Below are 14150 nucleotides of genomic sequence, written 5' to 3'. Positions count from 1 at the left end.
AAGCATCTGCCTTTGGCTCAGGTCATGATCCCAGGGTCCTGGGATCAAGTTCCACGTCAGGCTCCCTGCTCAGCGGGGAGTCTGCTTCTCCCTCTCCCTCTACTGCTTCCCCTGCTTGTGCTCTCTCACTCTTTTTGTCAAATAAATAAAATATTAAAAAAAAACAACCAAGTAGATGTTGTCACTTGAAACATCTTTTGGTAGCATTCTTGGTGGAGACAGTAAGCTCGGGCTGTAGGAGATGCTCCGCCTCCCTGGGCCCAGCATTGTTTCAGATCACAGGAGAACAGGATGCTTAAGAGCTGATCCAAGTGATGCTTCGTGATGTCTTTTTCCTGTTTGTTGATAAAGATCCATCAAGGTGTTCTTTTCTGAGTATGTTAGGGGAAATTTTAAAAAATTGCATCAGTTTGGCTGTGCATTGAAGGGTAGTCCTATCAGGAATTGAACAACAGTTGAATGGGTGTATGTGTGTACATAAAAGTAAACAGGAAAGTGTATGTTATGTGTTTTTGTTTTCAACACATGTTGCACAAGCCCAGTAGTCCATTTCAGACCCTCCCTGAGGAGCAACCAAGTAGCTTCACTGCCGAATGTTATTGCAGGCTCCCACTACACTTAGGTCCACAGCTTCATGATCATCCATTGGCCTTGAGTTTGATCTTGCTTATATTACAACAAGTTCTAGAACCATCACTGTCAGCATGCACAGCAACATTTGCATAGACTTTACATTTATGGAGAGATTTCTTTCACGTCTCACTTGATCCACCAACATCTGTATGATAGGGGTGGGATAGAACAGTTATATACTGAATGTATAGCTAAACCATCTGAACCCACTCAAGACAGCTCATCTGGTGGGGGGAAAGGGGAGGAAAAGAAAGAATAGAGTTGTATCAACTCTTGGTGTGGCCGCTACTGATAATTTTAGAGTAAATTACAGTAGAAATTTTCTTTCAGCCCATAGAGCTGGGTTCTGGGGATACTCTGGAAGTCTGGTTTGTGAGCAGGTATTTGCAGCATAAACTGCTTGTGTTCTTTGAGTTCTTTTATGAAAAAATCAAAACTGGATGATGCTTTTTATCCTGGGATCTCTTAACAAGGAGAGAAGCCTCCGCCTAGGCATTCTGGGCAAGTGAGGAAGGGATGCGCCAGAGTGACCCCAGGTGCCAGGACACGTGTTTGCATTTCTCTTTTGTTGATCTGAAGAGCTCAGCACACTGTCCGTATCAGTTTTTGAGAGGGACTGGAGTTCAACTGAGACTGTGTGATCGTGCATTCTTTTAATTTTTAGTGCTGGCTTTCAGTGGATGTGAATAGTCTGAAGACCTCCTTAATACCTTGCTCCCTTTGCTCCAGCTTGGAGAACAGCCTAGTTAGGATTCTCTGCTGTATCTAAATTCACTAAGAAGATATGACCTACCAAATCAGAATTTTAAAGTAGGTTTCTCTCTGCCTTGGACCTTTGTCTTTCACATGACCTTTGGATAAATGTGTCCATTAAAATGGTGGAAACACATCATTTTTAAACTGGAAATGATTTTCATGCTCAGTGTTAGTGGGGAGCTGTCTGAGGAGATAGCCATGTATGAATAAATGCTCTATGGTTGCTATGCTCTTGTGGCCAGGAAGACGATTTGAGGCTCAATCCAACCTTCTGTAAACTGGCCACTTTTTCACACCAAGATGTGAAAGCAAAGTATATATATGACAATGGATTTTATATCCTGCCCAATTTAAGAACCACTGGTCAGTGATCAGATTTTATATTTTTTAGTGTAACTTGGGGTTTAAGACAGCACAAGTCCAAGATTGAGGCTGCCCAGGACATATCCCTGTACACTTTCTAGCAGTATCCCTTTTTTCTAAACCTCAGTATTTTCATCTGTAAAATAAGAACGTTATCTTTATATGGTTGTCTTGTGGATTCATTTGTATATATGGTAAAGTACTTCGAACAATGCTGGGCATGTAGAAAGCCTTCGGTAGATGCCGGCTGTAGTTCTGAAGAGCTACAGATGCCGTCCCAACTACACCTACTATGTGTGCCGGATACTCCTCAACCCTGCTCCGGGCGAGAATACTGATGAACCCGACGAGCGGGGTTTTGCAGCATTTACGATTCTACCACCAGGGCTTAGAGGTGGCCTCTGCTACCCATGCAGCTGTGCTGCCCTTAGGCTGGGTGGCCTGCTCCTGCTCTGTTGGGTAGAAATAGCCTGACTGCTCAGTGAAGCAACAGCCATGTTATTTTTGTCCTTGGAGGCAGAAAGTAGTAGAGTCTCGACACACCGGGCCACCCAGTGCCGCCAGCCGTCACCAGAACCGAAATGCATCTGTGATGGTCGTGCGCACTGTGTCCACCTGCCTTCAGGCTCCAGCTCCCTTCCCCCCATGTCTTGATTTTTCTAGTCTCAGTTCATTATATTATTTTCAGAATAGATGATGTCTTAAATGGAAAGTGATTTAAATTTCCTACCTGTGTAGACTTTTCCAAAAACTAAAGTTATAAATCAGAAAAACTGCTTTTAACACGTGGTTAGGAAAATCTGGACATGGTACCAAGGCCTAGGTTTGTTACAGAGATCAAAATAACCATTCCCTCATTGTAAGATTCTCCCCATATCTTAAAACTTCTAGTAACTTCCGGGACACCTGGGTGGCTCAGTCGGTTAAGCATCTGTCTTGGGCTCTGGTAATGATCCCAGGGTCCTGGGATCAAGTGTCGCATCCGGCTCCTTGCTCAGCAGGGAATCTTCTCCCTCTGCCCCTCCCCCTGCTCGTGCTCTCTCTGACAAATAAATAAAATCTTTAAAAAAAGGGGGGGGGGAAGAAAACTAGATGAATCAGACATTATCAGAAAAAAAAAAAAGAAATAATAAACTTTTAGTAACTTCCTTCCTTCCTTGGAGCCATGTCTTTTGTTTCTTTGTTTTTAATTTTGTGCGTTTTTTTAAGAGGGTTATTTGTGATTTCTCAGAAGTGAAACTAGTGAGCACTACCTCTTTCTCAAGGCAGCCTCTTGCTGCATCCCTGGGTCACAAGATTAGGACTGTTCTTTACTGATTTGTTCATGCCTCAGGAGCTAAAACTCAAGTCAAGAGGAAATTAATAAATGAGCTACGGGGACAAGAATAGCAAGAAATGATGAGGGAAGGTAATTCAGTGTAGGAAATACCAAAAGAATGGTGATATTTCACAATGGCTAGATTGACATTTAACAAGGGTTCTCCCCCTCTGTAAAATGGATATTTGCTGAGGTTTAGAAAAAATTCCACATATTTGATTATGTTTTCCAAACTCCATTTGTCATAAGAAACCAGTGGCTTGGAGTGCTTGCTCTAATTTCTATATTCCATTAAACAAGTGTGGGATTTCTTTTAATTCAAGAGCTTTAATGTGCAGCATGTTACTTTGCTCTTTAGTGACCTCTACTATCACCCAGTTGTTAATAATCCAAGTAATAAGTGATTAGAATGGATGGCTGTGTTTGTAGGCTGTTGTTTCTTTTAATGAATAGATTCATTGAATGGAATTAACTATGCCCTTCCAGAACACTGGATCTGTGTTCCCATTCAGATTGTCATCTCCCTACCCCCGACCATCAACAATGGCATAATGTAAGTTATATGATATCTGCCATTTAAAAAACCATCTTAACCGTGGTCTCTTTCCTTTTTTTTTTTTTAAACACAGGACATGGATTTGATTGACATACTTTGGAGGCAAGATATAGATCTTGGGGTAAGTCGAGAAGTATTTGACTTCAGTCAACGACGGAAGGAGCATGAACTGGAAAAACAGAAAAAACTTGAAAAGGAAAGACAAGAACAACTCCAAAAGGAGCAAGAGAAAGCCTTTTTTGCTCAATTACAACTAGATGAAGAAACAGGTGAATTCCTCCCAATTCAGCCAGCCCAGCACATCCCATCAGAAACCAGTGGATCTGCCAACTACTCCCAGGTACAGAAAACTCAGTTCTTGGGAAGGTATCAGGGTTTAAGGAACAAATACTGGCCCAAGAGTTAAAACATCTGGATTTGAGTTCCAGCTTTGCCTTTTACTATGTCTTCGTTACCATATCAAGTCAACTTCCCAACCTCCTGATGAGTTCAACACCTGACTAACTTACCTCACAGTTGTTGTAAGGATTGCGCAGGGCCTAAGTTACATGACAGTGCTTTGTAAGCTGTGGAAACAGTACGTAAGGACCTAGCAGCAGTAAAACTAGTAGCACAGATTACTAGCGTTTTGTTCACAGATGAGCGGTTGAAGCTCAGAGACTCAGTAACTTCCCCAGAGCACTCAAGAAATTGGGGAAGCCAAGAATGGAACCCAGATAGTCTGGTTTGTTTGATTCTGCGCTCTATACTACACTAAACTGATTTCTGAAAGAAGATAAATGTTTGATTAACTAAATGATAAACCTTGTATGACACTGACACTGAAAGAAAAAAACAATCTTTTTCTTCTTTTCTGTCTTTCCTTTTATCTAGGTTGCCCACATTCCCAAACCAGATGCTTTGTACTTTGATGACTGCATGCAGCTTTTGGCAGAGACATTCCCGTTTGTAGATGACAATGAGGTACAACATTTGGCTAACAGTGAAACTCCCCAGCTATATCTAATACATCCTATAAGTGTGTCTCTATTAAAAAAATATTTTAGGAGGAAATTTTGTCAAAGAAACCTTAGCCTGTAGATAACTTTACAATTAAAAAAAAAAAAAAAGACCCTTACACAATACAAAACCAAAACCACTTATCCCTGCATACTCAGAAGCATGGATCTGCATAACCATGGAAACAAATAACTCATTGGTTATAGGTACTTAGAAATAAATTGGGGGGGGGCGGCCTGGGGGGCTCAGTCGTTAAGCGTCTGCCTTCAGCTCGGGTCATGATCCCAGGTCCTGGGATCGAGCCCCGCATCGGGCTCCCTGCTCGGCGGGAAGCCTGCTTCTCCCTCTCCCACTCCCCCTGCTTGTGTTCCCTCTCTCGCTGTGTCTCTGTCAAATAAATAAGTAAAATTAAAAAAAAAAGAATTTTTGGTGAGTGAGAAGCAAGCTGGGTAACAAAAAGACTTGCTCAATTAACAATTTTAAATTTATTGGGTTGAAGCACTATAATAGGTATTTTTACCAAGAGATACAAATTAAATCCTAAAGATTGTTACTTATTTTGAAATTCACCTGAAATGCAAGGGATAGAACAATTAAGCTAGTAAATGAGTCAATTTGGAGTCACTTGGGCAGGGGAAAAAAAGATTTGTTTCATTATATAGAACTAGGGGTTATAAGTGGTTATAACTAGAGAAATACAGAACTGTTAGCCAGTTCTAGTTTAAGGTGTTGTGATGGTGCCTGGGAGTGTACTTCCCCACTCTTGCTGGCAGACTCATGTAGAGAAATGCTCTGTCAATTTTAGGTTTCTTCAGCTGCGTTTCAGTCACTTGTTCCTGATATTCCCAGCCAAATCGAGAATCCAGTCTTCATTGCTCCTAATCAGGCTCAGTCACCTCAAACTCTCGTCGTTCAGTCAGTCATTGCTGATCTAGACAATATGCAGCAGGACATCGAGCAAGTTTGGGAGGAGCTGTTATCCATTCCAGAATTGCAGGTGACTAAGATCTAATATCAATAAATGCCGAAGATACTTTTATATTCAGTGCCTTTAAATTAATTACTCCAGTTATTTACATGCCACCTACTTAATGGAAGGATTGGAGGGTGCTTTTAAATTAGTCATGAGAGGGGCGCCTGGGTGGCTCAGTCGTTAAGCGTCTGCCTTCGGCTCGGGTCATGATCCCAGGGTCTTGGGATGGAGTCTGCATCGGGCTCCCTGCTCAGCAGGAAGCCTGCTTCTCCCTCTCCCACTCCCCCTGCTTGTGTTCCCTCTCTCGCTGTGTCTCCCTCTGTCAAATGAATAAATAAAATCTTAAAAAAAAAAAAATTAGTCATGAGAGGGCTGCCAGGTGGCTCAGTCACAAGAGCATGCGACTCTTTCGGGGTTTTGAGTTTGAGCCCCACGTTGGGTGTAGAGATTACTTAAATAAATAAACTTCAGTCACGAGAGCTGCCCGTACTCACTGAAGTATACTTTTATTAGTTAAATGGACTGGATGTCTTGAGGAAAGATCTGGTCTTTGTAGGCCAGAAGTCTGAGGTAGGAACTGTGAAAATAATACATATGCTTAGACCTAAATATCTGTTAGAAATGGGAATTATCTGAATTACAGAAGAGCCTGGAAAGAATGGGGGTGGGGAAAGAGTTTACCATCAGATACAGATTATCAGCTATTAAAAATATTTGCCATCAGGGTAACCTGGCTGGCTCATTCAGTGGAGCATGCAAATCTTGACCATGGGGTTGTGAGTTCAAGCCCCATATTGGGTGTAGAAATTACTTCAAAATCTTTAAAAATAGGGGCGCCTGGGTGGCTCAGTTGGTTAAGCGACTGCCTTCGGCTCAGGTCATGATCCCGGAGTCCTGGGATCGAGTCCCACATCGGGCTCCCGGCTCGGCGGGAAGCCTGCTTCTCCCTCTGACCCTATCCCCTCTCATGCTGTTTCTCTCTTTCTCTGTCTCTCTCTCAAATAAATAAATAAATAAAATCTTTAAAAAAAAAAAAAAAAAAAATCTTTAAAAATAAATATTTGCCATGAGATATACATAATCAGCTATTAAAATATTTAACCTTGATTTACATTTAGTCAAAATTTCTTTTCCACACAGTGTCTTAATATTCAAAATGACAAGTTGGTTGAGACTAGCACGGTTCCAAGTCCAGAAACCAAAATGACAGAAATTGACAACAGTTACCATTTCTTCTCATCAATGCCCTCGTTGGAAAAAGAAGTAGGTAACTGCAGTCCACATTTTCTCAGTGCTTTCGAGGATTCCTTCAGCAGCATTCTCTCCACAGAAGATTCCAGCCAGCTGACCGTGAACTCATTAAACTCAGATGCCACAATTAACACAGATTTTGGTGATGAATTTTATTCTGCTTTCATAGCAGAACCCAGTAGTAGCAACAGCATGCCCTCCTCTGCTACTTTAAGCCAGTCACTCTCTGAACTTCTTAATGGGCCCATTGATGTTTCTGATCTATCACTTTGTAAAGCCTTCAACCAAAATCATCCTGAAAGCACAGAATTCAATGATTCTGACTCTGGCATTTCACTCAACACAAGTCCTGGCATGGCATCACCAGAACACTCGGTGGAATCTTCTGTCTCTGGAGACACACCACTTGGCTTCAGTGATTCTGAAATGGAAGAGATAGATAGTGCTCCTGGAAGTGTCCAACAGAATGGTCCTAAAACACCGCCAGTACAGTCTGCTGGAGATACAGCCCAAGCCCTGTCACCATCTCCGGGGCACAGCGCTCCAGCGCGGGATCCCCAGTGCGAAAACACACCAAAGAAAGAATTGCCTGTAAGCCCTGGTCATCGAAAAACCCCATTCACAAAAGACAAACATTCAAGCCGCTTGGAGGCTCATCTCACAAGAGATGAGCTAAGGGCAAAAGCTCTCCATATCCCATTCCCTGTTGAAAAAATCATTAACCTCCCTGTTGATGACTTCAATGAAATGATGTCCAAGGAGCAGTTCAGTGAGGCTCAACTGGCATTAATTCGAGATATACGCAGGAGGGGTAAGAATAAAGTGGCTGCTCAGAATTGCAGAAAAAGAAAACTGGAAAATATAGTGGAACTGGAACAAGATTTGGATCATTTAAAAGATGAAAAAGAAAAATTGCTCAGAGAAAAAGGGGAGAATGACAAAAGCCTCCATCTACTGAAAAAACAACTCAGCACCTTGTATCTCGAAGTCTTCAGCATGCTCCGTGATGAAGATGGAAAACCTTACTCTCCTAGTGAATACTCCCTGCAGCAAACAAGAGATGGCAATGTATTCCTTGTGCCCAAAAGTAAGAAGCCAGATACTAAGAAAAACTAGATTTGGGAAGATCTGACCTTTTTCTGAGCTAGTGGGTTGTTTGTTTTGGGGATTGTTTTTTGTTATTTTGTTTTTTTGTACTGTTATACTAAAAGCTCCTACTGTGATGTGAAATGCAAAAATATACTTTATAAGTAATTCTATGCAAAATTATAGTCAAAACTAGTATAGAAGATAATATAAACTTTAAAAAGCATTAAAATAAGTCATCAGTATGCTGAATCAGTAGTTTCACTTTAACTGCAAACTTAATTTCTTAGAACACCATTTGGGCTAGTTTCTGTATAAGTGTAAATACTACAAAAACTTATTTATACTGTTCTTATCTCATTTGTTACGTTCATTTATATGGTATCTGGCTAAAAGCAAATTGTTGCAAAACTAACCACTATGTACTTTTTTATAAATACTGTATGAACAAAAAAGGCATTTTTTTATATTAAATTGTTTAGCTCTGGCAAAAACCAATTTAGTTAAAAAGCTGGTACTAATAAAGGAGTATTATGACTGTTATTTCTTTGGAATTCATTTGAGTTTATTCACACTATCTTCCATAACAGTAACACACTTAACATATTTAAGTATTTTGCATTTTCAGAATGTTTGCATCCACTGAAAATATGAAAAGCATTTTGTACTAAACTTCTGGTCCCAGAGATACCAAGTATTATCAAGAAGATATTTTCTCTCTTCAATAGCAAGTATAGCTCAACCAAGGAAAATACTGTATGTTGACATGAAAACATTGATTCAGTTCACTCACATCAGTACATGTATGCCTACCATGTGCTAGATATTTTTTAAAGTACAAAGGACACAGTGGAAATCCCTGTCCTCCTGGAATTGAAGACAGCAAACCTTACACATGCCAGGATTGGGAAGGCCAGTAGAAAGGAAGCATTGCAATTTAAAATAGGGTTGCCGGGGCACCTGGGTGGCTCAGTCAATTAGCGTCAGACACTATTTTGGCTCGGGTCATGATCTCAGGGTCGTGAGATAAAGCCCCATGTCCGGCTCTGCACTGGGCGTGGAGCCTACTTAAGATTCTCTCTCCCTCTGCCCCCATGCTATAATAAATAGGGTTGCAAATAGGAAAAGCCTTATTGAGATGGCAACATCTGAAGATGTGGGAGACCCATTCTATTAGCTAAAGAGAATATTGCAGACAAGACACAGAAGTCCAAAGGCTCTGAAGTCTATTTGAGACAGAACAAGGACTACACGGCTAAAAACGGAGGGGGGGAAACTGAGGGCAGGTAGAGTGGAACATGGCACAGAACCCTGTTACACATTCCTGACGGCTTTGGCTTTTACCTAGCAAAATGGGGAGCTACAGGTGTTAAGTAGTAACATCTGATTTTTAAATTTCCTTAGCCTTGTGTGTTGAAAATAGTCTAGAGGGTTAAGATGGGAGTGCAGTCAGACAAATGGGGAAGCTCTGAAATACGTGGGAGGGATAGTGTTGTCTTGGTTTAGGGTGGTGATAGGAATAAGGCACTGGATTCTACAGGCTTCAAAGGTAAAACTAAAATAATTTTCTGACAGAATGGATGTTGGGTGAAGGTGGAGTCAAGGACTTGAACATCCGTTAAGAATTGAGTTGCCCTGAGATGAAGACTGGTGAGAAGGGAAGTCTAGGTGGGAAAGTCAGTTCACTTTAGGACATACTGAGAGATTAAACATAAAAAATTAAGGCGCCACAAAACTCTGAAAATCTGCAGGCTGTCCAATAGACTGCTCACAGCATTGATTCACTAGTTCTTCATCTAATCAGTTTTTTTGTTTTAAAGTAGGGAAATGGAGATTTATCTTGAGAATTACATTTAGAATAATTTACTACATGTGGATTATTCACAGAGTCGTATTAATCCATTAAGAGCAATACAGTGCAGAGGTCCACAGTTCCTAAAACCAGATTGGCTGGGCTTGCTGCTGCCATTTTCCTAGAATGGCCTCCAGTAACTCAAAGCACTCAGGCTCATTTCCTTGTCTGTAAGGCAAGAAATTTTGAGTTACTACACAAAAAGTACTGTGCCTAGCTCATTAAGTACTCTATAAATGGGTGTTTTCTCATTTTCCTTATTAGCCTTGTTATTAGGATCACTTTTAGTTGCTAGTGGAAGAAACTAAAGTCAGATAAAGAGAATTTGACTTGAATGACAAAGCTCAGGGTTGAAAATGAATTCAAGAACTAATGGGAGTAGGGGCGTCTGCCTTCGGCTCAGGTCATGATCCTGGGGTCCTGGGATTGAGCCCTCCATCGGGCTCCCTGCTCCATGGGAAGCCTGCTTCTCCCTCTCCCACTCCCCCTGCTTGTGTTCCCTCTCTCACTGTGTCTCTGTCAAATAAAATCTTAAAAAAAAAAAAAACCTTTAATGGGTGTATGTTAATAGGCATTGAGATTCTGCCTCAGGCCTATTTCATGCAGTCAAGTATCTTCTCCTGTAAGTGGTGATGGTGAGATCCCTAGAGACATTTTTCCAACCTCAAGGAAAAAAAAATCGGATCTTGACTAAAGTGCCCCACCCTTAGACAAAATTATAGGGGTGTGTGTGTGTGTGTGTGTGTTGGGGGTGTGGCATGAATTTGAAACCAGCAGCACCACCTGGAATTGGCTGGCACTGGCAAGGGGTGAAAAACAATGCCGGGCAGATTGGAACAGACTTCTAGCCGGATAGCACATGAGTTATTTAAATAACCATAGTTCTTTACAGTACCTGAAAAAATTACTTTGAAGTACTAACCATACTGCACTATGCAGAATTAGAAACCAAATTTTCAAATATAGCAAATCCTAACCTCATGACAAAAAAACGAAGCCAAGTTTTCATCTCTTGATCTGGACTTGAGTTAGAGCTTTTTACTGTCCTCAGATTAAATTTGGCTATCCAATTGTTAAACATCAAACTCAAGTTTCTAGTTTTAAAATGTGTACCTATGCCTTTTACACTGATGTATACCAAGCATTCTTAGAAATCTTAACGATACTGCATTTGTTAATGTAAAGAAACATTTTCTTGCTGAGATTTCTCAAGCCCAGGATTTTTAGGGAATGGGTGGCTGCTCAACTTAGACTACTTCTCTTACCATACTTGTTTAAGCCTCAGAACATAGACAAAATACTTCTCATTCCTAGTTTAAAGATACTTATCAGGGGGCGCCTGGGTGGCTCAGTTGTTAAGCTTCTGCCTTCGGCTCAGGTCATGATCCCAGGGTCCTGGGATGGAGCCCTACATCGGGCTCCCTGCTACGCGGGAAGCCTGCTTCTCCCTCTCCCACTCCCCCTGCTTGTGTTCCCTGTGTCTCTGTCAATTAAATAATTAAAATCTTAAAAAAAATAAAAAAAGATACTTACCAGGACAGGTTCAGTTTTCAGTTACTTTTTATACTTTTTGAGAGCTGGAGAAAAAACTTAAAAGACCTCAAACACTTTCATTGTATGTGGAGAAGAAAACTCAAGACATTGGCATAAGGGGCCCCTGGGTGCCTCAGTCAAGGTTAAGCATCTGCCTTTGGCTCAGGTCATGATCCCAGGGTGCTGGGATGGAGCCCTGAGTGGGGCTCCCTGCTCAGTGGGGAGTCTGCTTCTCCCTCTCCTCCCCACTTGTGTTCTCTCGCTATCTGTTGCTCTCTCAAATAAATCTTTTAAAAAAAGACCTTGGCATAATTACCTTTGTCACCCATTAAAATTTTAACTATGCCTGAAGATATTAAGATGGTACCCATAATTATTACCAAAAATATCTTTAGGGACCAGGCAACAGATTTAAGTTTTTCTTCTTTTTTAAGATTTTGACAGACACAGACATAGCAAGAGAAGGAATACAAGCAGGGGGAGCTGGAGAGGGAGAAGCAGGCTTCCCGCAGAGCGGGGAGCCCGATGCGGGGCTCGATCCCAGGACGCTAGGATCATAACCTGAGCCGAAGGCAGACGCTTAATGACTGAGCCACCCAGGCACCCCCAGATTAAGTTCTTTAGTTTAGGCCCATTATCAGATTTAAACTTCAGACTTAATGAGGGTAGGTGTATCTCCATTTTACAAAAAAGGAATTAGGTAAAAACAGCTAATCTGGATAGAATGTCAGAATTTTGAACGGAGTTACTTAAAACATTTAATGAAACTTAACATTTCCTTCAATATTAGAGACAAATCACAATGGTATTCAGTGCTTAAACTATTAAAAATCCTTACAGATTCCTGTTATTTCAAAATACCATTTATGCATCACAACCTCAAAATCTGAAGTCAGACCCACTAGCCTCATTTAATACTTGAAGTATGTGTTACTAAACCAAACTTAATATATTTTGATTACTGTTTTTTGAGAAAGGGAGGGGGAGAGAATCTTAGGCAGGCTCCAAGCCCAGCACAGAGCCCAACATGGGGCTCTCACAACCGGAGCTTAAATCAGTCGGATGCCCAACCGACTGAGCCACCCAGGTGCCCCTTGATTACTATTTTCAATGTAATGCTTAATTCTATGTATTTAATGTATATGAAACCAACATTCTTAGGAGCCTATTGGCACCACCAAACTGCCAAAGTGTAGCATGCATAAAAAAGAAACCCCAAGTAACTTGCCCAAGCTCACAAAACAACTTAAGTTCTGTATTTAAGTATTTTACTGATAGTTAAACTTGATGCTAAGAAACAAAAACCTAATTGCATTTTCCAATACCTATTAAGGATGTAAGAATAGGAGACAAATGAGAATAAATCCAAACAGACCACCTATCAGTTCTTTTCATAGGTACGTATTTTAAAGGACAAAAGTTTATTCAACATTTCTGTCAACGCACAGATTAACGATGTATTTTAACTTCAGGCGTAACTAGTTAACATGAGATTCATCTTTGTGATTACAGGCCCTTTTAACCATTACAATGGCTATATACATGGATGTGGTGACACTAACCATTTCATGTATTTTTTTTAAGATTTTATTTATTCGACAGACACACAACAGGAGAGGGAACACAAGCAGGGGGAGTGGGAGAGGGAGAAGCAGGCATCCCGCAGAGCAGGGAGCCCGACAGGGGACTCCATCCCAGGACCCTGGGATTATGACCTGAGCCAAGGCAGACGCTTAACGACTGAGCCACCCAGGTGCCCTTAACCATTTCATGTCTTAACGTTAAGCTGCCAGCACCCTTGTACTTATATTTATCCACACTTACCAATAAATTTTGAGTTATCTTGGGCAAATTCCTATTTCCTAGCTAGCTTTCAGTAGGATGTCCACTTAACCTTTATCACTTAAAAGGCAGTTCGACGTCATTACCAATCTTTGAAAAAAATTAAGCAAAAATGGCTTATTTTACTTATTCTTTACCCCTTCTCAATCCTTGGTACTTTCTATACAATCCTAACTTAACCATAACAAGGTCCAATTTTTGTAAAACACTCATCTCCCAAGATTATAGTCTATGAACACATGGAAGATTCCAATCTTTTGTTGCCTGAACATTTTCATTCTGGAAAAAGGCAAATATACTCTTGCCTACTTTGGAACTCAAATATTAAACTAGGATTATAAGGTACTTAAAGCTGCACATGTGAAACCACTGCATATACTGTGCTGTAATCAAGCAAAATGTGTTGCAATCCTAACAGCTAAAATTCCTCACATGGCTTCAACTCCCAAGTATTTAACATGCTAACAGTTCTTAATGCCAAGAATCTAAATACTTGTATATTGTGAAGTCTTCCTAAAAATCACAATTGCTCAAAGCCCTACCTTACAAATTGATCACTTTGAGATTATCACCTTTATTTGGGTTAAAATGCAGCACTGCAGTTAGACTAAATTTCATGCTTTTTCCTCCCAGCCCACCCTCACCCCAGACTCAACCAATTCACTTTGGGGGGGAGGGGAATTCATCCACCACCTGAAGCCCAACTCCTTTCTTCCCAACTTTCACTGGCCTATCATAATCTTAATGTATTTTCCCTCAAAAGCTCAGATTCCTCACTTGTCACCCAGCACCCTCACCTATTGGTATTCAAGACTTACATCCTTAATAGGCTTTCCCTTTATCTATTTTCATACCTACTTCTAGCGCCATGTATTTGTTTTCCACTAAATAGAATCTAGAATCTTTAAAATTAACTATGTAAAGGATCATTCCAAGTTTCCTGTTATTTTACTAATGTACTATTCCCCTAGTGTTTAAATCACATGAA

At 40.8% G+C, this 14150-nt stretch overlaps 1 protein-coding gene across 4 annotated transcripts in view; it reads left to right on the top strand.

Moving 5' to 3' along the window:
* NFE2L2 (NFE2 like bZIP transcription factor 2) overlaps positions 1-8478 on the top strand; it is a 35095-nt gene extending 26617 nt beyond the window's left edge. For all 4 annotated transcript variants that reach the window (XM_036099168.2, XM_036099176.2, XM_036099175.2 and 1 more), the window contains exons 2-5: positions 3700-3966; positions 4500-4589; positions 5431-5622; positions 6739-8478. In XM_036099168.2, the coding sequence (XP_035955061.1) occupies positions 3700-3966; positions 4500-4589; positions 5431-5622; positions 6739-7965 (1776 nt within the window). In that variant the 3' untranslated portion in view covers positions 7966-8478. The remainder of the gene's footprint in view (positions 1-3699; positions 3967-4499; positions 4590-5430; positions 5623-6738) is intronic.
* Positions 8479-14150: the final 5672 nt, after the last annotated feature.

This window comes from Halichoerus grypus, chromosome 4 (genome assembly GCF_964656455.1).
Source record: "Halichoerus grypus chromosome 4, mHalGry1.hap1.1, whole genome shotgun sequence".
Taxonomy (NCBI): domain Eukaryota; kingdom Metazoa; phylum Chordata; class Mammalia; order Carnivora; family Phocidae; genus Halichoerus; species Halichoerus grypus.
Note: the sequence above shows the minus strand (reverse complement) of the source record. Positions and strands in the feature narration are given on the sequence as shown.